This window comes from Synchiropus splendidus, chromosome 9 (assembly GCF_027744825.2).
Source record: "Synchiropus splendidus isolate RoL2022-P1 chromosome 9, RoL_Sspl_1.0, whole genome shotgun sequence".
In the NCBI taxonomy this organism is placed as follows: domain Eukaryota; kingdom Metazoa; phylum Chordata; class Actinopteri; order Syngnathiformes; family Callionymidae; genus Synchiropus; species Synchiropus splendidus.
Genome location: NC_071342.1, coordinates 23,244,853 through 23,259,336, shown reverse-complemented (window position 1 = coordinate 23,259,336; position 14,484 = coordinate 23,244,853). Strand labels below are relative to the sequence as shown.

The following is a 14,484-nucleotide window of genomic DNA, read 5'->3' as shown; positions in this document are numbered from 1 at the left end:
CTTGTTGACCTTTCCGACCTCAAACATGAAGGAACAGCAGAGACAGAAGCCTGGTTTATACCCCCACAAACTCAAGTTTACCATGCAAACATACATGCCCCTTCCTCACCCCACCACCAAACCATCTGCTGCTTTTATCAATAATGCAGCAGTGAAATGGGGTGATCAGCTCACACCTCAGACACACCCTCAGTCACTCAGGGGAGACATCCTGAAGCAGAGGCTGTTGTTTGGCAGGAGGAGTAGACCACTCGCGGGTCGGTCATCTTGCTAGTGAGCTTCTGAGGGTGGCACTCGATCCATCCCGTGAAGGTGATGATTAGCAGATAGATTCATGAGCGTCTGATCACATCTGCGTCATTTGGTCCTCCTCTGAGGGATGAGAGCCCAGTCTGAGCTTTGCGACCCCCGATCAAACAAAGCAGCTGTCTGTCTCACACAGGAGGTCACCTGACAGGTCAGAGATCACGGTTTAGAGTTGGATACTACAAACAGGAGTGGACTCACGTGGTTCTTAGCATTCCAGCCGGCCTGAAACACTTGAGATGAAAAGCAAACACACAAAGTGAGTTCAAGAAGTTTCACCAGATGTTAAAGACTGTTTTCACAGCCTGCATCCATGTTTGCTTTTGATCTTCATATTTCAAACTGAGTGATGCGTGAGTGGAGGAGTATCGTGAGAGAAAGAGACTAGGCTGCTCAACTTTCAGATCCCAACTTGATCTGGAGCTGATGACACTGCTTGGCCTCCAGCAACCTGGTGATGATGTCCAGGCTTGTTCTGCATCCAGGCAGGTGCTGACAAACGATCCAGACTGTTCCATATCATGGTCAGACACGTGATCAAAGACAGATCACTATCAGCTATATAGACTTAGACTTAGACTTTCTTTATTGTCATTGCACAAAAACATATCACTGTATTATGGCAACGAAGTTTCGGTCTGAGGCTTCCGGTTTCCAAAAACAAAAACTATATGTCCAAAATAAATAAATATTAGATAAATACTAACAACATTTTTTTTAAATAAATAAATAAAATACAATATAAAAAGAATAATAATAATAAATAAAATTATATATATACATATAGTAACCGAAGAACGGTAACAAAAACAACTCGCTGTTCGTTGTTTGTATGTTGTTATCACGACAGCTCGAGAACTGTCTGCGTCTACTTCCGCTTTACGTCACCTGTCCTGCCGTACGGTAAAGATGGCTGCGCTCTCTGCAGCACAGTGAGGTTACGTTGAGAGACGTGAATACTCAAACGTCTGACGGTTCTGGTCGTGTTGTGTCCCAACGCCGTCATCAGTGTTCAGGCTGCGGGGTCGGTCGGTCAGTCAGCGGAGAAGATGGCGGGCCAGGGAGGACTGTTGTTCCAGCAGAAGGTCAGCAGGATGCTGAGCGGTCAGAACGGAAGAAAGCCGGTCCTGAAACCCAACAGACCGCTGGTTCTGAAAGACTCAGTCGCCAGCCGCAAACCCAAGAAAGGAGGTGAGCCACTAAACTGCTGGTGCTTGTGTTTGTTTATTGTCGATGTCTGTCACTTGAACCTCTTATTTCATAACCTCCTTGTGAGAGGTAACTGAATTAATAGGGAATTGCAAGGAACATTGAATCAATGTACAGCGAACTCTTCCTGTCATCAGGATTGAAAAAGAGCAGAATGAGGAGAAAGTCTTATAGTTCACGCGGTCACTGTCAGTCATCCCGTGTGCTGCGGTCATGTACCGGTGGTCCGTCTCCTCTGGGGTTTGGTAGGTTTAGACTCTGGCATCTATGTGACCAGCTGCGTGGAGCTGCATGTGCTTCCTGGAATTTCTTTTTGCTCCTTGTTTCTGTCATCAGAGACATTTACTCGACAATTACATCGACTGTGATCTAGTCTGTCACAATGTGCCTTGCTGGGTGTTGCACAATTGTGTCCCATTTTGTCATTGATTTAGTTTTATCATCGACAGTGTCTTCTGGCATAGACTATATTATTCTCCTGCCATCACATCCTCTGACTCCAGAGAGGTTTGCTTGGTTTCAACTGCTGACTCCATCACTTGTTGAATGTTCATTCTATCATTGTTGTCTTGTCCCAGTTCTTCCAGTTTTGCATTTCAGTGGTGACTGATCCTTTTGAGTTATGCTAATCTCTTCCTTTACTTTGGTGACGTTCTTAAAGTGGCATTCTCTTCCTTTTTTTCTCCCTTCATCTGCACTATTTATTCCTTTATGTCCATCGTTGTCATTTTAATTGGGATTACTATTAACTGTGTTGGTATGTCTCTCTGTATTTTCCTTTTTTCCCTGCAGTAATTTTTCCCTACACGAGCTCAGTCTCTCGAGGGTGGGCAAATTGCAACATGCGGCCCTTTCCTGTATTACTTTTTAAAATTATTTTTTATTTATAATTTATTTTTGTTCGCATTTAATCTTCTTTTTTTTACCCACTTTACTCGTGACATTCAGGAGGACATTTCAAGACACCTTCTATTCTCCAAAGAGAATGTGATGAAGATAGTTTTGTGGCTTATTTTGATTCTGTAAAACATTTTCGGAGGCTGTCACGACACACCATCACCTGAACGTATTGTGTTGCAGAGGCCACGTGTATCACCGAGATGTCGGTCATGATGGCGTGCTGGAAGCAGAACAACTTTGTGGACTCTCTGTGCTCCCGAGAGATGAATGACTTCTACACGTGTGTGAAGGAGGCTCAGGTATGCACATGTAGAATCTGGTGCAGAAGCGCCTTCAGTAGTGGAGTGTTGAAGTGCGCTGAGAACATGTTCATGCTCCCTCTGTGTCTCCTCCACAGGCAGCTCTGAAGACAGCGTCACTGAAAAACACACAGGGCAGCCGACTGTCTCCCCAGCAAGCCAACACTCTGCTGCACAGGTTCCCGAACCAGCGACACGAGATTTAGTGACTTTTGGACTGAATTTGAGACAAAAATCACGAGGTGCAGGCCACTGTCTGGTGGTGGTCTCCTGGTAGCCCAGAGTGGTTCCACTAGTGTTGTCCAAGTTTGTTGTTTTGATTAAAATTGTCATGATATACAGATTGTGTCTTCTCTGTCTGGACCCACTGAGTCATTCGGTGTACTCTCCCTGGACCAACAAAATAATAGGATGAGTATTGCTTTATCACTGAACTCATTTCCCGAGCAAGCAGTTGTTGGTGAACATCTGTGTTCTGTAGAAACATCTTCGCTCAGCAAGGTTAGAGTGTCAGATCAGCAACGTCAGTGTGTTCAGGAGCTGGGGTGACTCTGGGCTCAGAGCGTCCAGGAGAAGGTGAAGTGTCAGACCTTAGGTTCTGTGTCAATTTGACTGAGACAGAAGCAGCGTTGCGAGCACTTTCACCAGCTCCTGCTTGATAAGGTTCTTCATCTCTTCAGTCTTGAAGCATCTGGAACCATGTGACATCAGAAGAACCTGTGAAGTTCCTCTTTGGTGCATCAGCAAGAACATCTGGAGTAGAATCCATAGCTGGTGTTTCTGTTGTGTTGCTTTGATGCGCCGGGCGACAGGAACACCATGCGGCCTCAGTCTTCAGGTCTGATGTTTAGTCTGAACAACAGGAAGGTTGCCAGCTCCATTGTCACGCTGATGATTCTGTTTACATCCCAGCGCGGCATTTCTCTCTTGCTTATCACTTCCTGTCCACCCAGAGGAAACCCTCTGTCAGCCCTGCCTGCAGGCTGCTGTCCCGCGAGGTTCTTCAGTCTTCACGTTTGAGTCGCCTCCACTAAAGCTTGAACACATCTGAAGCTGCTCCGGTCAGTGACCCGTGACCAGATGAAATCACTCGCACCAGTTGTGGTACAGACATCAAGATGAAAGAAAACCATCTTCATAATGTTTGTACATGTTAGTGCTAACACCAGATGAATCGGAGCACAATGAGTAGCACCACAGCCTCCAACAGACACACCCTCACGCCTCTGCAGGCTGCTCTGTGTCAGTGCAGCTGGAGGCTTGTTGGCACAAAGGCAACAAACTTCCTGTTCAAATGTCGAGGGCACCTGGAACTCTGATCTGAATGTTTGTCAGGAAAACGTTCATCTCCAATCTGCTGGCTGGACTTTTGTCCCAGGTGTCTCTTATCTCAGAGGAGTCACGCCCTGGAAACACCAGATTAACATACTGACACTATCTTCTGGAAGAGGCTGAGTCAGTGCACTCCACTCTGGAGGTCTGATGCCCGAGTTCACTTCTGTTGTACAAGAAAACACATGTCCCCTGGAGCCATGGTCTTTTATCGGGTAACAAAGCAGAGGATGGGTCATGATCCTCTGTCATGTGACCAGGAGATGAAGACAAAGGTCAGGCAGGGTCCATGAAGCTGAAGCTGAAGTGCAGCTGATGAGACGTTCTCCCGTGGGTCTTCAGCTGCTGCATACATTGAGCAGGGCAGGAGTTGAACCAACAACCTGCCATTCTCAGACCCTGGCAGGACGGAGGCTTTCTAGAGGTCTGTGATGTTCCATTATGCTTGGACACAAACAACAAATAGGAAGGAGGAAGCAGCTCCACGTCCTGGGTCTATTCACTTACAACTTTGACTAGTGTGGTTGTTTGTAGCAGCTCTGCACCAAAAGTGTTCTTCTCTGCATGGTCAACCTGACACTTGGAGGCGTGTCTGCGCGTGCGTGTGCGCGGACGTGATTGTCTGCGCGCGTGTAGCTGCGAGAGCGCGCGTGTGCGTGCGAGAGCGAGAGAGACAGATTTAGAGCGGCTCACACCAGAGTGTCGGCGAGTGAGAGCGCGATCTTCAGCTCGTGTCGGACCTCAGAGCGGCTGGACCTGCGTGTATGTGAGATGGATCTGTGACGATGGACCCGAGGAGGAGGAGGACGGCCGTTCCGGTGCCGTGCTGGCAGGTTCTGGTTCTGGTTCTGGTGGAGGTGAGTGAGCTGGAACTAAATGCAGCATGTTTACGAGCTGGCACCAGACTGGACCGCCTCCGTCACGGAACCACTCAAGAGAGAATTGAAGCCTTGACCTTCAAAAGTGTTGAATCATGACGTCTTGATGTGATTGTTTATGAATGACGACCGCATAATATCGAGCGCTTTGATGAGAAGTTTGTTGGGTGTCAACCAGTGGTTGCGGAGTGTGAAGATGTTGTGAGTTCTGAGCTCTGACAGAAGCTGATCCCAACTGGTTAGATGTAGAAAAATGGAGTGTCTGTCACTCCACACTGAAGTCAGCTGACTGGAGTCAGTCTAGTCACCACTGGTCAGATCCATCTCCTCCTGCTGCACCATGAACTGGAAGTGGGGCTGAGGCTGCGAGAGATTTTAACCTTCAAGTGTGAAATTTAATGCCATTTAAGAGTGCAGTGTTCTCTCCTGACCAATCACAGCCGAGTGGGCGTGGCTGGGAAACAAGATTGTGTTTTTGATGGGGACGGCGTATGCACATTCTTTTATGCAAATATTAGTGGTGGGACTTTAACGAGTTAATTACGCTGAATTAATTACAATACTATTGTGATTAATTAATTACAATAAAATATTATATTTATATATATTCTTATACCAACATATTTGTTGTGGCTGCTAAGTTTATTTAGGTCCTCCATTCATCAGATATGGACATGTGACTTCCTGTGGACTGACCAGCAACTCTGTGTCTCTGCAGGTGACAGAGGAAGTGAAGCTGAGGGACCTGAAGAATGAAGGTAAACATGAGAGGTTCAAGTGTCTGGCTGAATTCCTCACACTGTCTTGAGGTGTTCATGTCACATCACTGTCAGATGACCTCACCATCCCAGCTACTGCAGGTGGTGGACCGTTCTAGTGTTGAGGTTCTTACCTCAGCACCTGCAGAGGTCTTGTATCACTCGCCCAGCAAAGTGTGTGCTGAGTCTACTGGACTTCTGGCACTGAGACGTTGTCGTGTTGGCAGCGAGGCTGTGGCTGACTCAGCAAAAAGTGTTACGGTCCAAAACAGATCCAAACTTGCGTTCTGATGCTGCTGGCTGAGTCATCAGTTTTTAGTGTCTCTGCAGGAAGTGGCGTGGTTCCTCAGTTCTCGGTGTCTGCTCCGTCTTGTTGAGAATGCGTGTCTCCTCATGTCAGCCAAAACATTTGCACTCTCAGACTGACTCGGCTGTCACGAGACAAAGCCACTGTGCGTTCGCCACCTTGGTTCCTTCGAGCATGAGGCAGAGACCTGTCCAGAACCAGGCTACTTGGGGCTAAACCTCACTTGTTGATGAGATCAGAGGGAGAGTCTTCCCGGCATCTCCTGGCCCTCCACTTCTCAGGAGGGCCTCCCAGACCCAGCTGCAGTTCAGGTCCTGGAGGCATCTCATGCTGGAAAAGAATCTAAATGTTGTGTGGACACGCTTCAATGGAACATTGTCTTATGATGCTGTCAGGAAGTAGTCGAGGCACAGATCCTCCTGCTGAGCGAGGACATGAAGACCTAGCTCAGGGGTAGTGCCTTGCTCAGGGGTAGATGTTTTGCTCAGATGAAGACAAATTCAGAGGGACGTCACAGAATCAAAGACTGAATCGTCCTCGCTGAGTCTGTAGAAACCTTCCAAGTCTCCTCCTCAGGACTGGACTTCTGCACCGAGCCCTTCAACCCGCAGAGCTACTACAATGGCTCCGTCTCACAGACGGAGTCGGGCTCCTCCTGCCTGAAGTGGACAGACTTCCCAGACTACATGCAGCAGTACCCGGGAAGGGGCCTGGGGGACCACAACTTCTGCAGAAACCCGGACCACGAGGACCGGCCCTGGTGCTTCTTCAGGAGGAGCTCTGGTGCCATCGGCTGGGCCTTCTGCGACTGTCGTCAAGGTGCGGAGAGGAGGGTGAGAAGGAAGTGTCAGCTGTGAGGATGTAGGCGTGAAGGAAGGAAAGGAAGGAAGCAGAAAGAGTGGGAGCGATGAAGCGGCCGGAATAGACTGTCAGGTTCATCATCTAGACCAGTGTTAACACAGGGCCAGGGCCCATGATTGGGCCGCGGGCGCCTCCTAGAGGGCCGCTAGAAGTTTTTTGTTCACACCTTTGGGTCGTGCGATGCTCCATGAGCCACGTATGGTGGCAGTAGTGAGTCACTGAATTGACTTGACAGCTGCAGATCTGTGACAGTTAGCAACTATGGAGAAGTTCCTGAAAAGAAATAATGATAAAGAAAGTGATGGCGCCCCCAACAGTACACACTGTTCATGAAAGCACCTGTTGAAGCGGTGTATTTTTCCAAGTGTATTTTTCATTTTTTTCTTTAATAAATGTAATGAACATGACTTGCACCTGGTTCTGCAGCTGGTTGGACTTTTCATTGACATCTTTGCGATGATTTCATGTAATTTCACAAGGTTTTGGTTTGTTTACGTGTAGGTAGATTAAATAAGGCTATTGATCACAGGCCTGATCGGTTAAACGCCCGAACAAAGATCTGCACCCACTGCGGCCCCTTTGTGGATCAGTTTGAGACCCCTGATCTAGACAGACCATTGCCCATCATCTAGAAACACACCTGCAGTTGAGTTGTCTTCTGTGGACATCAGGTGCCGCTAGGCTGGTCGGTGGAGCGACAGGCAGAAGTGGGCTCCTGGAGGTCTTCCTGAACGGCCAGTGGGGGGCAGTGTGCGACACTCACTGGATTGACCGAGATGCCGCCGTCATCTGCAGGCAGCTGGGCCTTGGGTGAGTTCAAACAAGACCTCTTTCTGAGACTGTCCATAGCAGAGCGCTCCCTGCTGCTCAAACAAAGTCTGTCGCGCAGCTTCTCCCTTCATGGGTGGCCACAGCGGACCATCTTCCTCCATCTCACCCTGTCCTCTGCTTCCTCTTCTCTCAAACCTCATGTCTTCCTTCACCACATCCATCAATCTCCTCTGTGGCCTTCCTCTCCCCCTTCTACCTGGCAGTTCCAACCTCAACATCTTCCTAACAATGTACTGGCTCTCTCTCTCCTCTGTACATGTCCAAACCATCTCCATCTAGTCTCTCTGACTTTGTCTCCTACACACCTGAACACATGTGCTGTGCCTCTGATCCTATCCATGCTGCTCACTACCAGAGAGAAGCTCAGCATCTTCATCTGTGCTACCTCCAGCTCTGCCTCCTGTCACTTTCCCTTTGATCCTTGCAGACACCCTATTGTCACACATCACATCAGACACTTTTCTCCAATGATTCCATCCTGCCTGCACCCGCTTCTTCACCTCTTTCTCACACTCTCCATGGCCCTGGACAGTTGAGCCTCAGTACTTCAAATCATCCACCTTCTTTATCTCTGCCACCTGTAACTTCACCTGTCCACTTCGCTCCCTCTCATTCACACAGATGGACTCCGTCTTACTGCGACTAACCTTCATTCCTCTCTTTTCTAAGACAAACCTCCACCTCTCTAGCTGATCTTCCACTTGCTCCCGGCTCTCACCACAGATCACAATGTCATCTGCAAACGTCATGCTCCAAGGGGCTTCTTCTCTAACCTCATCTGTGAACCTGTCCATCACCATGGCAAACAAGAAGGGGCTCAGAACCTTGGTGCAGTCCCACCTCCACCTTGAACTTGTTCCACCTGCAGCACACCTCACCACTGTCTCACACCTGACACACATGTCCTGCACCACTCCAACATACTTCTCTGCCACTCTAGACTCAAAACAGAATCCAAGTTGCTCATCTGAAGAATGAATACTGAGGAGAGTGACCCCCCTGACAGTGACACGCAACGTGAGCTAGGAAGGTGTCTTGTTTTTAATGCGTCTGTTTATGTGTGATTCTACAGTGAGATAGGTACAGCCATGCAACATTCCTACTTCACTCCTGCATCACTGTTCCACTACGAGCGTCTGGGTTGCCGTGGAGACGAGACTTCTCTCCTGGAATGTCGAAGCAGAAAGTTTGTTAGCGGTGATTGTAGTCATGGGAACGAGGCTGGAGTGATCTGCGCCGAACCTGAAGGTGAGAAGTGGATCATCACGGATGATGCTGAGTCATCATTTGTTTGCAGTGACTGACAAGTCTTCAGGTGTCAACTTGTCTGCGCTGCATGATGCCGTGGACATGTTGATATGAACAGCTTTCGTCAACAGAACCCACACAAAAATACTGATCAGTAATTTCAACAGTAACACGTGTAACAGCACACACTCACAAAGAGTAGACACCGGTTAGTCAAAGTAGGACAGATGAGCTGGCGTGGACAACTGTGTAGACGGTCTTCTGGAAGTGAAGGTCTCCGCTCTTTTTCTCGACAGCCACCGCTGTCCCCGTCAGGCTGGTGGGAGGTCTGGAGGACTTTGAAGGTCGGGTGGAGGTCTACCACGCTGGCCGTTGGGGGACGATCTGTGGTGGTCGCTGGGACGACACAGACGCCGAAGTGGTGTGCCGACAGCTTGGTCTTGGGTGAGGACTTCTGCTTACATTCTTATCGGTTGGTCTGAAGATGAGACCAGTAATGAGTTTGAGGCCTGGTTCTTAAGAATGGGTTAGGGTTTTTCTTCTCTATTTGTCCATCGTTGTTGCTCAAAAACTCTTCAGCCAGCGAACCATTTTTAAGAAGGAAGATTCTGAGGTTGATCAGGAGCTCAATCTTCTACCACCAGAGGCTCTTGAGTAAAGCTTTCACAGAGTGGCTAAGTATGAACTAAGCTGGGGGGTGTTCTGATCCAGAGCTGAGCCGCCCAGTTCAAGGACCGACACCGACTCTGGCACTGAACAGCTGGCTCTGTTGCGACAGCTGGAACATGCATGCTGTGGCTGCAGCTACCATAAATGTTTCTGTGTCTGGATCTCCAGAGGTGTGGCTCGCTCGTGGAAATCGGCCCATTTTGGTTCAGGCACCGGACCCATCTTCTTTTCCGGCGTCCGCTGCAGCGGCAACGAGCTCTCGCTGGAGGACTGTCCTCGTGACAAGTGGCAGCAACAGGACTGCAACCATTCGGAGGACGTTGGGGTCTCGTGCAACCCCTACACAGGTCAGTAACCCTCGAATCCAGTGTTTTTCAACCTTTTTTAAACCATGGCTCACTTGGTTCAATGAAAAAATCCTGGGGCTCACCACGAAAGGAAAAAGCGCAATTGTGCTAAGTCGAAAATCCCTATTAATTTGTGCAAAATTGTAGCTACTGACACTCAGCTATTTTGACATAATATTTGCAGAAACAAATGGCTGTGCATTGGTTTAAAAGTATCTACAGTTAGGGGCGGGCAATATGGTGAAATAGAGGATTTCGTTATTTACTTACTTTAAATAGCAGTTTCGATTTTATCACTTCTTCTTTGCATGATTTTATTCTAGTTCGGAGAGTTTCCAGGCAAATAAACTTAACATTCTTTGCCTCAGCTTTTTCATAACGACAATGAGTCTTTCTGTCTTCACATTTTGGAGCAAATTTGTTTGGTTCTGCATATAGTTTTTGCCAACTTTATATAACTTTGCTAGTTTTGAAATGAGACTTTACGTTAGCTGTTAGCTCTGCAGACAGTCTTTGGCATGGTGGCGTCTCCGACAAGGACCCCTCCCTCCATGGTTCTGTGGTGAAAGTGTGTGGTCCAGTTAGAGGCGCATCAGCGTTAAAAACAGCTGGAAGTTGCGCATGTGAGTGGCTTCTTGGCTGTGAGTGTGTGGGAAGATGAGCGCCACGCATCATGGCAGCGCTGCTTTGACTGATGGATGAATTAGCACCTCAGCATAGATCCATAGTGTATAGAAGGAATGTGGTAGATCGTCAACATGCTCGAGTTGTTCATGATTTAATGTCATCATATTGTCCACCACTATCTCCAGACAAATGAGGTTAAACTGGATAATTGTCTCTCAACTCACCAATTGAAAAACGCTGCTCTACAGGACTTCTCTGCTCTGTCACATACACTCTTCTAGTACCTGTCAATGTTGGTCTGGACAAAGGTTCAAGAAACATGGAGGCAGTGAAGTGTGTAAGTGGGGCTGCATTCACCTGACTCTTGTCAACAGGCCTCAGCCTGCTGCTGCCCTTGTTACGATTCTGACGTGAGAGCTTGTGGAAGTCTTCAGAAGCTCTCATGGCGCATGTGGTCGGGCAGTTCTCTCCCTGCCATCCTGAAGAGCCTGGATCTTTAATGACAGGTGTTCATTCAGATGCTGTGTTGGTGCAGATGGAAGTGTACGCCTGGTTGGTGCGAATGCCCCTTGGGAGGGCCAGCTAGAGGTCTACCACCAGGGGGAGTGGGGGTCCGTGTGCGATGACAACTGGACCCAACTCAACGCGCAGGTGGTGTGCAGACAGCTGGGCTTCAGGTCGGTACATCTCAGGTGCTCCTCTGGATTCAGTGTGCCGTGTGTACGCACCAGGGAGGGAGGGGTTACCACAGCCGGACTCTCTCACAGAAGATTTTTGAGATTGAGGTCTCTGTGACTCTGTGACTCCAACACAGGGGGCTGAAGTTGTCTGTCCCCTGCAGGGGTCGAGCTGAGGTGGCCCCTGAGGGGATGCTTGAAGAGGGCAGAGGGAAGATTCTCCTGGACGAGGTGGAGTGTCGGGGAGACGAAGCTTCCTTGACGTCCTGCAGGCACTCTGGATGGGGTCAGCACGACTGCTCCCACAGCGAAGATGTCAGGATCCGCTGCGAGAGGGAGTCGGACAGCAACCGCATGTCTGACCTGCTGCCTCCTGTCGGTGAGTGACCAGAGAAGAGACTTGTGTCTGCCGCTGACTGTCACATGTGGTCAGCAGGTCCGGTGGTGCGTCTGGTGGCAGGTGAGAGCAGGAGGGAGGGCAGGGTGGAGGTGTTCATGAGGGGCCAGTGGGGGAGTGTGTGTGACGACGGCTGGAGCGACGTGAACGCAGCTGTGGTCTGCAGACAGCTCGGATTCACGTGAGACCTCGGCATCTTGAAGTGTTTTTCGGGAGGGTGGATTTGTGCTAATACCATGGCTCACTCCACCAGTGGGGTTGCCAAAGCTCGGTCCATGGCCTACTTTGGCGAGGGTCAAGGTCCGATCCATCTGGACAACGTCCGGTGTTCGGGCTCGGAGCGGTCTCTCGGAGAGTGTGCGGCGGTGAGCGGGGAGGAGCATGACTGCCGCCACAGTGAGGACGCCGGCATCATTTGTGACTACAAGCTGGAACATCCAGGAGAGGGCGCAATGGAGACCTGCGGCATGAGACTCAACAACCGGCGGCGGCGACGGATCATCGGAGGCGACAAGTCTTTGAGGTAGATGTTTGTTGTCCCAATGTTGCACGCTGTGCGTCTCAGTAGACCGTCCACTTGAGTGGGTGTTTTTTTTCTGGCTGTCCTGTCAAACTTACTGACAGTCTGGAGGGTCAACGTGCAGATGTCAATATGTTTGAGTTGGTATGACAACTCATGTGTGTTCAGTAGGTAGAATTATTTTTGGTTAACTTGACTGCTGGAGCAGTCTAAACATGTCTGGAAGTGTGATGTTTGCTATGTGAAGAGACGTAACTGGAGATTCAACACATGCAGCTGTGTGTGTGTGTGTGTATGTGTGTGTGTGTGTGTGCGTGTCAGAGGTGACTGGCCGTGGCAGGTGTCTCTCTGGCTCAGGTCTCAGTCAAGAGGCAGTCATCCTCTGTGTGGAGCTTCACTTATCGACCCCTGTTGGCTGGTGACGGCAGCGCACTGCTTTAAGAGGTGCAGTACAGTGCCCCCCTGTGGTGGTCTATCCCAACTACAGTTGCTGGTCTGCTGTCCTCATGCTGTGCTACCTGGAGCCAACTGACTGACTGTGTCCTCTGGCAGGTTCGGAACAGATCCGAGTCAGTACGTGCTGCGACTAGGAGACTACCACACCGAGGAGCAGGATGATTTCGAGCGCACCTTGTCACCGGCTCAGATCGTAGTGCACAGGAAGTATCACAGCAAAGGCTGGGAGAACGATATCGCACTGGTGCGGCTCAAGGGCACAGAGGGCAGTTGTGTGGCGTTCAACCCTCACACTGGGCCGGTCTGTTTGCCGGAAGCAGGCAGCAAGTGGGAGAAGAGACCTGCTGCCTGTGTGATCACTGGCTGGGGCGTGACAGGTAAGAGGTTTCCATGGCAACGCTCTTCAGCTCCAGATGTAATTGACACCACCAAGAGAATATTCTTGTTGTTCCAGAAAGTGTTTCTGAATGTCGTCTTAACGTTCTTTTCCCTGCATATGGGTGTGGACCATTTGTTGTCAAAGAATGAGAATGAATGTGACCCAGACCATGCTCTCCAGTGCCCCCCTGTGGTTTGTATTCCCATCATGAATGTGCCTCTGTTTGCGCCCACAGAGCAGGAGTACTCACGGACGCTCCTGCAGGCCTGGGTGCCGCTGCTTCCTGCGTGGAGGTGTAAAAGACAATATGGCGGTCGCTTCACCAGCCGCATGCTGTGTGCTGGTAGCTTGTCAGAGCGCCACCGTGTGGACAGTTGCCAGGGGGACAGTGGTGGACCTTTGGTTTGCCAGGTTAAGGGGGGCCAGTGGGTGCTGACGGGGGTCATCTCCTGGGGTCATGGCTGTGGTAACCCCTCCTTCCCGGGTGTGTACACGCGTGTCAGCAGGTTCCTGCGCTGGATCGACAAAGTCATGAACAAACCCTATAAGAACTGATGATGACCATGAGCTGTGGCAACAAGGGTTCGGACTAGTGTCAAGACTCGAGACCTTGACTGTTAGATGTCAAACATTTGGATGATTCCGCCTCACCTGGAGATGAAGCTAACACAGGATGGAGCTGAACTGAAGGAAGAGCGAAGCAGAAAGAAAGAACAAGAGAGGGATGAAAAGGTGCAGGGACAACGTGAAGGCCCTGAAAACTCCTCAGGAACATGCTTTTCACATGACATGAATAAATGTGCTCAAGATGCTTCCAGAAACACAAAGAAGCAAAGCAAGATAATGACTTGGTTTCCTCAGGTTAACTGTTTTGGAGACAGGTGTTGGAGCCTCAGCATGTGCTCACTGCTTCTTCTCATGTCTGTTGTTGTTGTCTGTATTGCTGCTTGTGTTGTTTGTATATACTGGGATGGTTTATTTATTGAACCTACATTGTCGTGTCACATTCCTTGCTGATTGAGAGGCCACTGCTGCAGTGTTGACTGATGTTCTGGTTCGAATAAAGGCTTCTCTCGCTGATACATGATCAATACGCGGACCATCTCGGATCTCACTTCATAAAGAAGATGTGTGTCTTGAATCAGCTGAGAGACCTGTGTTCTTGTTTACCATGGTCAGTGAACAAGCTCAGCTGTGGGTCCAGACTCAATACAAATTTCATCTTCAACTGCACTGTCCACGACAGACTTTTCAGGTGATTGATGATTTTAATGCGAGAATGAGGTCAATGCTAAATTGTGACAGCTAAATTCTTTCTATTCACTTGGACATCAATGTCATCATGACCAGCCTGTGTCATCACTTTGACCTCGACATAGCACGGCTGATCAATAGGGGGCGCTGGCGCTCCTCCATGTATGATGGGTTTGTTTTTATGAAATGTGAAAAATATGGAATTGTCATTTTTACGGTTAATTAACAA

The 14,484-nt window shown here is 49.3% G+C and overlaps 2 protein-coding genes across 4 annotated transcripts; both read left to right on the top strand.

Annotated features, from left to right (window-relative positions):
• Positions 1-1,194: 1,194 nt before the first annotated feature.
• Positions 1,195-3,048, top strand: chchd1 (coiled-coil-helix-coiled-coil-helix domain containing 1). The gene is made up of 3 exons (XM_053875571.1): positions 1,195-1,497; positions 2,596-2,714; positions 2,813-3,048. Exons 1-3 carry the CDS (start codon positions 1,356-1,358, stop codon positions 2,918-2,920), a joined length of 369 nt encoding a protein of 122 aa, XP_053731546.1. The 5' UTR covers positions 1,195-1,355; the 3' UTR covers positions 2,921-3,048.
• A 484-nt stretch (positions 3,049-3,532) lies between these two features.
• On the top strand, positions 3,533-14,317 carry si:ch211-51a6.2 (neurotrypsin). 3 transcript variants are annotated; one of them, XM_053875982.1, is made up of 14 exons: positions 3,533-3,775; positions 5,643-5,682; positions 6,566-6,808; positions 7,522-7,660; positions 8,754-8,929; positions 9,226-9,373; positions 9,767-9,945; positions 11,108-11,249; positions 11,414-11,628; positions 11,686-11,827; positions 11,900-12,169; positions 12,488-12,610; positions 12,719-12,999; positions 13,237-14,317. In XM_053875982.1, exons 3-14 carry the CDS (start codon positions 6,676-6,678, stop codon positions 13,554-13,556), a joined length of 2,268 nt encoding a protein of 755 aa, XP_053731957.1. In that variant the 5' UTR covers positions 3,533-3,775; positions 5,643-5,682; positions 6,566-6,675; the 3' UTR covers positions 13,557-14,317. The 3 variants fall into 3 exon arrangements, with proteins under 3 accessions (XP_053731957.1, XP_053731958.1, XP_053731956.1); XM_053875981.1 differs by lacking the exon at positions 3,533-3,775 and adding an exon at positions 4,031-4,903; XM_053875983.1 differs by lacking the exons at positions 3,533-3,775; positions 6,566-6,808 and adding an exon at positions 4,030-4,903.
• Positions 14,318-14,484: the final 167 nt, after the last annotated feature.

Bases quoted from the DNA above. Each gene is read 5' to 3' on its own strand.
- chchd1 (XM_053875571.1), top strand. From the start codon at position 1,356: ATGGCGGGCCAGGGAGGACTGTTGTTCCAGCAGAAGGTCAGCAGGATG. The intron at 1,498-2,595 runs GTGAGCCACTAA...ATTGTGTTGCAG, and splicing joins CCGCAAACCCAAGAAAGGAG to AGGCCACGTGTATCACCGAG. The intron at 2,715-2,812 runs GTATGCACATGT...TCTCCTCCACAG, and splicing joins CGTGTGTGAAGGAGGCTCAG to GCAGCTCTGAAGACAGCGTC.
- si:ch211-51a6.2 (XM_053875981.1), top strand. From the start codon at position 4,832: ATGGACCCGAGGAGGAGGAGGACGGCCGTTCCGGTGCCGTGCTGGCAG. The intron at 6,809-7,521 runs GTGCGGAGAGGA...TGTGGACATCAG, and splicing joins CTTCTGCGACTGTCGTCAAG to GTGCCGCTAGGCTGGTCGGT. The intron at 11,629-11,685 runs GTGAGTGACCAG...TGTGGTCAGCAG, and splicing joins TGACCTGCTGCCTCCTGTCG to GTCCGGTGGTGCGTCTGGTG.